Source organism: Ananas comosus, linkage group 13 (genome assembly GCF_001540865.1).
Source record: "Ananas comosus cultivar F153 linkage group 13, ASM154086v1, whole genome shotgun sequence".
NCBI lineage: Eukaryota > Viridiplantae > Streptophyta > Magnoliopsida > Poales > Bromeliaceae > Ananas > Ananas comosus.
The window spans coordinates 3,901,832-3,910,584 of record NC_033633.1 but is presented as its reverse complement, the minus strand read 5'-3'; the positions used below and the strand labels follow the sequence as shown (position 1 = coordinate 3,910,584).

Sequence of the window (8,753 nt, the reverse complement as noted above, 5' to 3'; positions counted from 1 at the left end):
GATTACACTATTTTAAAATAAATTTGCACTATTTTAATAAAAATTGCACTATTTGATATAGAAATTACATTATTTTGGAATGGATTTTACACTCTTAAAGCTAACATTGCACTATTTAGAAAAAATTTGCACTATTTCTTTTCCTTTTTTTTTTTTCTCTTTCTCTTCTTCTTTTTCTTCCGCTGCTGCCTCCCACCCAGCCAGTGAAGGCGCGGTGGGGGCTATCGCCGAGTTCGAGGAGGCTCCTGACAACGAGGCCTCAATGAAATATCAGAGATCATGCACTAGTAAAAAAAACTTAGCATAAAACTTAATTCAGTATAGAGAGAGAGCTCGCCAACGTGGCCTTAGTGAGAAGACGAGTTTAATTACAAGAGTTAATTAAAACGAGAACCAAAGCGAAGCGGGGGTTGATGCATGCATGGTTTTAATAATTACTGTTGCGGGGCAACGCGGTTGAGGAGGGCGAGGGCGTTGCCGGTGACCTGGGCGACGGCAAGCACCTCGCGGCGCATGGCGGCGCGCACGGCGGGGTCGAGCTTGGCCTTGCCGCCAGCGGCCTGGGCGACGCCGTCGAGGCAGGAGGTCTCGTCGGTGAGTGCGGCGCTGCACCAGGTGCAGACGTTGCTCATATGCCAGGCAAACACAGGGGAGCCGGAGCGGCCGGTGCGGGCCAGCTCGGCGGCGGAGTCGCAGAGGCGGTCGACGCTGTCGGCCATGTTCTCGAGGCAGTCGCGGATGGGGCCGGAGCCGGAGCCGGAGCCGGAGCCGGAGCCGGAGGGGGGAGGGGGGACGGCGGTGAGACGGGCGACGGCGGAGCGGACCTAGTCGGCGTTGACGGCTAGTGCGAAGTGGGGGAGCACTCGGGGGCTGCGGCGGACGACCGCAGTGTAGCAATTTCCCTGCAGGAAGAAGAAGAAGAAGAAGAAGAAGAGAAAGAGAAAAAAAAAAAACAAAAGAAAAGAAATAGTGCAAAATTTTTCTAAATGATGCAATTTTTACTTAAAGAGTATAAAGTCTATTTTAAAATAGTGTAATTTCTATACAAAATAGTGCAATTTTTATTAAAACAGTGCAATTTTTTTTAAGAGTGTAATTTCATTATCTTCTTTCTTCTATTATATTTTTTGATCTTTTCTGTAGGAAAAAAAATAAATTTTTTTATTTTTTATTATTCTTATTTTTTTCTATAATATTTTTTTGTTACCACCTCTCCCTTGCTTTCTATTGGAACCATCGCGACGTCATCCGAGGCGATCTCGCCGCCTCCGACGACGTCTCGGCATTCCGACGTGCGGTGGAGGAGAAGAGCATGTGTCTCGACGTGTCGTGCCCTAGTGAAGAAGAAGGATGGCGATGCGGCCTCAACAGGGTCGGAGGCGAGGAGGGCTGGAGTGCACGGGCAAGGGCGTATGGGGTGGAGGCGGGGTGGAGGCGAGGCGGGCTGTTTCCGCCTCCGCCTCCGCCTCCGATGCCTTCTTCGGAGAGAGAAAAAAGAACGAGAGAAAAAAAAAGAGAGAAAAAAAGTAATAAGGGTATTTTGGTCAATTTGCTGAAAATATGGTCTGAATCTGCAAAAACGAAAAAGGTGGCCCGGTTTTGCAAAAGCCCAAAACTAGTGGATTTTTTATGCAAATTGGCCTAAAATAAATAATTCACGGAGCACCATATAAAAAAAATTCTTGATTAATCTGCGGAAGCGAGAAGTCCGGCTATAATCTGAACGTCACCAACTGAATTTGGATAAATTGGTTTCTCCTCCTATTTCATGCACTCTCCTTTATGGTATGGAGTCGATTGTATTTCTTCACTAGAATGCGTATGAGAAGGTGGCAGCACCAATACCCCTTTATATGGAGTCTAGATCAACTTTTCATCGAAGTCTAATTAGGATTCTATTTAATTTAAGTAGATGAGATAAGGATAAAATATACCATATATATTAAGCAGTTTTATATCTATTAGAATTAACCTTTATATATAGTAAATTTAGATTTGAATATAATTAATTGGCCACATTTATTGAAATTTTAAGAATGCAAACTAGTAGTGATGGACTATATATGGTGTGTAATCATATGATTTTAATATACTTTTAAGGCTTCCTTTGGTTCGGGGTTAAGTAAGAACTAGTTATTCCAGAGATAGAGTTAAGTTCGGGGTTAAGGTGGGGTTAGAGTAATTTTGTGTTTGGTTGAGAGTTGAGTTTAGTCTAGGTATAAGCAAAATAGTGTTTGGTTGCAGTAAGTGAAATAAGAAGGATAGTGTGTAGTCATAAATTGAAAATAATGATTTTGCCCCAATTATTATATTTGAATTTAAATTTTATATTTTATATTTAAAATTTTAAATTTAAATAGATAACTTTTAAAATTAAAAAAATTAAAATTAAAATCTATATTTTTAAATCTCAAATTAAAAAATTTAAATATAAAATATTAAAATTTTTAAGATTACAAATTATAAATTTTTAAAATTTCAAATATAAAATATTAAATTTAAAATTTAAATAATTAAAAATGACAATTTAAAATTTAAAATTTAAAATTTAAAATTTAAAATTTTTAAAAATAAATATTAATTTTAAAATTATAAATTATACATTTTTAAAATTTAAAATTTAAAATTTAAAATTTAAAATTTAAATAATTGTGACACCCCAATAATCCCACATCGGATGGGAATGGGGTTGTCATTGGGTTTATAAGAGACTTAGACACTAGTAATAATAACTGGGCTTAAGCATATTGGGCTGTTGGCTGAGCCCAACGAGTTATTATTGCTAGTGGGCTGGGTTGTTACATTTGGTGTCAGAGCCGGTTCACGAGCTGGACATGTGTGGCGAGTTTCGGCTGAGCCAGGGTCTGGATGACGGCCTAGCGAGACAAGTCTCACATCGCCTGGTGATCTTGGGCTGTGTGTGTGATTGAACTGATGAGGTCACCTGGTGATCTTGGGCTGTGTGTGTGATTGGACTGACGAGGACGTCAGGGCCTTAACGGGGGAGTCTGTGACACTCCAATAATCCTACATCGGATGGGAATGGGAAAGTTAATAATAACTGGGCTTAAGTATTTTGAGTTGTTGGTTGGGCCCAACGAGTTATTATTACTAGTGGGCTGGGTCGTTACAATAATTAAAAATAAATTTTAAAATCTAAAATTTAAAAATAATAATATTAATTTTAAGATTATAAATTATAAATTTTTTAAAATTTAAAAATTAAATTAGGGTGGAATTAACTTAATCCCACCGCAATTCTGGGGGTGGGGTTTGTTAACCCCACCCCTAACGGATACCAGTTAGGGGTAGGGTTAACAAAACCCCACCCCTAACTGGTATCCGTTAACAAAACCCCACCCCTAACTGGTATCCGTTAGGGGTGGGGTTAACAAACCCCACCCCCATTTGATCCCGTTTGGGGATAAATGGGAGGTTAACCCCTTAACCAAATGTGTAGAAAACTATATCCAACTAAGCAAAAATTTTTCAATTGGTTTGTTAGTTTATATACTTAAATCTTGTGTCGCTTATAGGTTAAGTTTTTTTATTTTTTTATCAAGTTTATTTTGAGAATTAACTTAACATATTAAATGGTAATAAGATTTAACATCTATTGAATATTCCTACCGAGATTGTATTCAATTATTTCTAGGGCTAAATATAGTATACAAATAATACTATTTCTTTTTTTTTTAAAAAAACTCTTTTATATTGTGACTTATATCTCGGTTGTTTCTATATTAAAACTTGCTTGTATCAGAGATTTCAAGTTCGAAGCATGTGAAACTAAGTTTTAAGAAAAAGATAGCATACTACTCGTTTCGTTTATTTTTTTAAAAAAATAAACTTAGTTGGAATGTGAATCAACTAGAATTTAAATTTTAGACGTTGGGTACTAACTACCAAGTCTTTTGTGGCTTGCGCCAGGGACAGTCAAAATTAAAATGAACTAGTAAAGGACCCGCGCTTCGCGGCGGATAACCAAATAATGGTTAGTGTATCTAATTTTTTTATTAAAACAAAAATCAGAAAGTAAATATAAGTAGAACTGATATAATAATTTAAGCGAATAACAAAGTGCTTACAAAATAAATAATAGAATAAAGAAAATGTAAGTAGAATTGTTATTAATTATATTTAACTACATGGAGACATGTTTAAAATAGTTAGATAGTGGATAACAAAACGACGAACTGCGGCATAAGCTAAGAATTTTTTTTCAGCATCTACTGTCACGACGAACTGCGGCATATCCACCTGAAGTTGTTCACATATTTCACGGAGCAACCTAACATAGGAAAGATGCACTTTCGACATACTGGCAGCTCCAGAAGCAAACAAAGATGCAATAGGGAAAGAGCAAAACGGAAGGGGGAAGGGTAAAGAGAGAGAAAAACAGTCAATAAGTATAGTAAATAATGTATGAAATACAATATTGAAGTTGTAAAAGTAGGAAATAAAACTCTAAAGTTGCTATGTATAAACCAAAGAAGATGCTGTTTATGTTTTGGCCACGCACTGGCAGCACGGCGAAAAAACCAAGGAAGTATGGGTGCCACAAACAACTCAAACAATAAAGATGCTGTTTATGTTTTGCTCGGGCACCGGCAGTGCGGTGAAAAGCCAAGGAATCAAATTGCGAGTTGAAAAAGGAGGGAAAAAAACACTAAAGTTGCTATTTATAAAACAATGAAGATGTTGTTTATGGCCTGGGCACGCACTGGCAGCTCGATGAAAAACTAAGGAATCAAATTGAAAAAACAAATGCATGCAACAAGGAATAAAAGAAGAGAGTGTAACAACATATATATGCTAAAGAGAACAAAAAAAAAAACAGCTGCGAAGACCAGGAAAATAAAGAAATGCAAATGCAGAATCGAAAAGAAAGAAGCAGGCAGATTCTACATTGGAAGTACGGGTGCCAATTAAAGTAAATAGGCTCAGATTGTGTGGGATTGTAAGACATGTCATAGTGAAAAAAAAAGACTGACTGTTAAAGCGGCAAACGAACAATGGCCACCGAATATATGTCCAATTTCCATGCAATATTGGCCATGAACCACAACTGGGAGCGGTTGCCCGCGCACGGGCCATCCAAACTCGTCAATTGCACCGGCCCTGGTTTGTAGATACCCACAGCAAATCTGCAGCTGTGCAATTTGGAAAAAAAAATATTCTGAAAGTAGGAAAGCTGTAAATAGACAAAAACATGTACAGCGAAATCCCAAAACACACATTATCGACATCAAGGGCTTTAATTTCAAATTAATTCGAAAATATTCAATAGCATGGCAGGCCAAACGCATTGGTTGCGCCAAACCTAGTTTTTTTTTTATTTTTTAACCCCACGGCATATCATAACCGCCAGGAAAAACCAACAAAAGGAATGTAGCGAAAAAAAGAAAGGGAAAAAAAGGCGCAGAATAAATAAATTCCATTAAACCAGAAAAAAAGAAAAGAAGATATTAATTAGAACACACAGCGAAAAAAAATAATAAAGAGAAAAAAAAAAAACCAAGAATGAACAGTAAACGGGAATATGACAAAAGAGCAGGGATAAGCGGCTAACTGCTAACCGAACACTAACCGAGGTGTAACTGCACCAACCAAATGTGCAGGGCCCAATCTCCTTGTTGCTAGGTAACATCACCATCATCGCAATTTTTTAAAAATGCCAAGAACATGCAGACAAAATAAATAAATAAATAATATAAACAGTCAAAGTTATCTGGTATAGATTATAGAAATAAGCACAAAATAATTAAAGTCAGCATGTACGATCGTCCCTGTGAAAAGGGACGAATGAAGCACCAAAGGAGGCGCCAAGAGCAGTTGCCCGCAAGCGGCCGTCCAAACCTGCATGGAAATGATAAAGCTAAATTTTTTGTCCTCACTTGCATATCAAAAGGGTCTTAAAAAATATTTTAAAAAGCCACCGGCAATTTAAAAAAATTGCTCGGCAACGACAAAGCCATTTTTTTCTCACTTGCATATCAATAGGGCCTAAATAAAAAAAACTTTAAAAAACCACCGGTAATTAAAAAAAAATCAATGAAAGATCAAGAAAAATTATAAAAATAAAATAATAATGACAATGCCTCTTAATATATTCAAAAATAAAAAAAACGAAAAATCAGTAAAAATCAGGAAAATACCCTTAGAAAGGTGGAATTTTATAGGCACCTAAAAAACAACAGACTGTAGAAAAGTTATGGTGTGCGGGACTGTAGAAAAGTGACGGTGTGTAGGAGATTAACAACTATGTAATAATAAAATGCCAATTTTTATCTTTTATGCTTCAAAATACCTTTATCCCACCTTTATATTTGTGTTCAGAAACAATCTGTACTGTTCTGAAAAGGTTAGCCTATTTATATAAAAGCTATAGAAGGTCAGAAGAGAAGAAAAGAGGAAGACTTTAAGCAACCTCCACCATCTCTCTCAGTATATTCAAAAAATCAAGAAAAAATTAGCTATCCTATTGTTGCTGTCGAATCAGTGGGCTGGCAAAGCCCTCAGAGGAAGACGGAGAAGAGAGAGAAGATAGTAAAGAGTAGCACCGGCGACGGGGGGAGAGAGGAGGTAACAGCGACCATTGGATCTGCAAGCGTAGCAACCTGAACGATTGGATCGGCCAAGTAGGGTAGGTGTAGGAGACCTAATCATGATGTCTAACGATGGACAGCTCAGGCATCGGAGGAGGGGAGAGAGGAGAGGATAGAGGGGAGAGAGGAGAGAAAGAGAGAGGTGGTGAGAGAGAGAGAGAGAGAGAGAGCGGCGCTTCGGGTATCAGAGGAGGCACGTGCAAGGAACGCGCGGAGGGGAGGGGGAAGGGAGCCATCCGATGAACAAAATGGACGGTGCAGATTGAGCGCCTCTTGGAAAAGGGAAAGGGTATGTTTCGAGCACCTTTGGATTTCTAGAGGACTGTTGTAGACCGTTGGATCTAGAGCAAAAGAAGGGGCAATGAGAGGCAATGAGGAGATGCCACGTGGCTGAATAGAAGTGTAAGATTGTATAGATGTATAGATGGTATGCTACCTTTATACAAATCGGGTCAGTTGGACCTAATGGATTCGGGTCAAGATCACCACTTGTAGATCCGACTCCGAGCCGAATCTCCGGATAACCGACTCTCTGGCTCTCTGCGTCTGACTATTCATATGTACAATACAATAGAAACAAGTGCCCAAACAAACCCTAGATAGAGTTTTGGTTTTGATTTCCGTCAGGCGCGTGGCGAACCGACCGATCAGGCATCAGGCATGGCGGCGATGAGCCTTCGGAAGGGGAACGCGCGGCTGCCCCCGGAGGTGAACCGGGTGCTGTACGTGCGGAACCTGCCGTTCAACATCTCGAGCGAGGAGATGTACGACATCTTCGGCAAGTACGGCGCGATCCGGCAGATCCGGGTGGGCACCAGCAAGGACACGCGCGGCACCGCCTTCGTCGTCTACGAGGACATCTACGACGCCAAGACCGCCGTCGACCACCTCTCCGGCTTCAACGTCGCCAACCGCTACCTCATCGTCCTCTACTACCAGCAGGCCAAGATGTCCAAGAAGGTCGACCAGCGCAAGAAGGAGGACGAGATCGCCCGCATGCAGGAGAAGTACGAAAGAAAATTCTAATTTAGGAATTCCATGGCTTGTGATGGACCTGCGTATCTTGATGTAGTTTGGCTTATTTCGATGTCAGTTCGGTGTGTTGTTCTCTGATGCATCTTGGATAGGATCTTCTTTGTTTCCGACTGAGCCGATTCTGATAACTTTTGAAATTGGGGTCTTGGGATTGGAACTGATTTGGGTACTTTCTCTTGTTAAGTTCAGGCAATTCTCTAAATTATTGTTTGTAAACATTGACGTAGTTTTGGATCACAAATGTGGATGCTGGTGTGTTATGCGGATGCTCAGTATGCTGTTCTTATACGTCAGGATTCGATTTGTCTTGTTTCGTTTTTTTTTTTTTTTTTTTGGTTTCGTATGGAGACTGACCAGTCGCAAAGGTTCTGCAAGAGTTTTGTAAATTTCCTCAACAAATTCTGATTTTCCTTCACCTTTTATGGCTGTTGGCGATGTTTCTTTGACTCTTTCTTGTCTTGCTCGATTCTTTATCCTGATTGTGTAAATTTCTTGTTTGGTAACCTGGTTTCCAATTTGAATTGCAGTTTTATGGTTTAGTGATAATCATGGCATTGTAGTTCCTAGTGGTGGCAATTTTCAACGCGGCCTACGTATTCCGATACAACCCGATACGAATTTAGCGGGTTTGGGTTTGGGTTAAATGGGATTGGGTTAGAAACTGGTCGGCCGGCTTAATCTGTTTTATTAGATAGTTCGTATGGGGGTTAACCTGCATAACCCGTTTGACCTGTTCACGACCCGTTTAATATTAAACCTAGAATTTCTTAATACAAAATATATAAAAATTTATAGAATTATGTTATAATACATGTACGCATATGTGACACATCTTAATTATAATAATTTAAGGTTTTAATAGTTGTTAAGCTTTCCTTCTAGACTTATATAAGTTGAATTACTATATTAAAGAAAATAATTTGCATGAAAAAATGGGTTACACGGTTTGACCTACTTAACCCGCTTGCTAAATGGGTCGAGTTTTGGTTTTGGGTTTTGACCTAGTTACTAAATGAATTAGATTTGGGTTGTGTTCGTGTCACGCCCCGGGGCTTCTTTTGTAAAGCTTTTTCGAAGAAAAGACTAGTTCGAAAGTAAAACCAGTGGAAA

General features: G+C 39.2%; 1 protein-coding gene and 1 pseudogene across 1 annotated transcript; one reads left to right on the top strand and one right to left on the bottom strand.

Moving 5' to 3' along the window:
• LOC109719703 lies at positions 435-5,656 on the bottom strand (annotated as a pseudogene).
• Positions 7,153-7,936, top strand: LOC109719148 (splicing factor 3B subunit 6-like protein). The gene has a single exon (XM_020245682.1). The coding sequence runs from the start codon at positions 7,269-7,271 to the stop codon at positions 7,632-7,634; it is 366 nt and encodes a 121-aa protein (XP_020101271.1). The 5' UTR covers positions 7,153-7,268; the 3' UTR covers positions 7,635-7,936.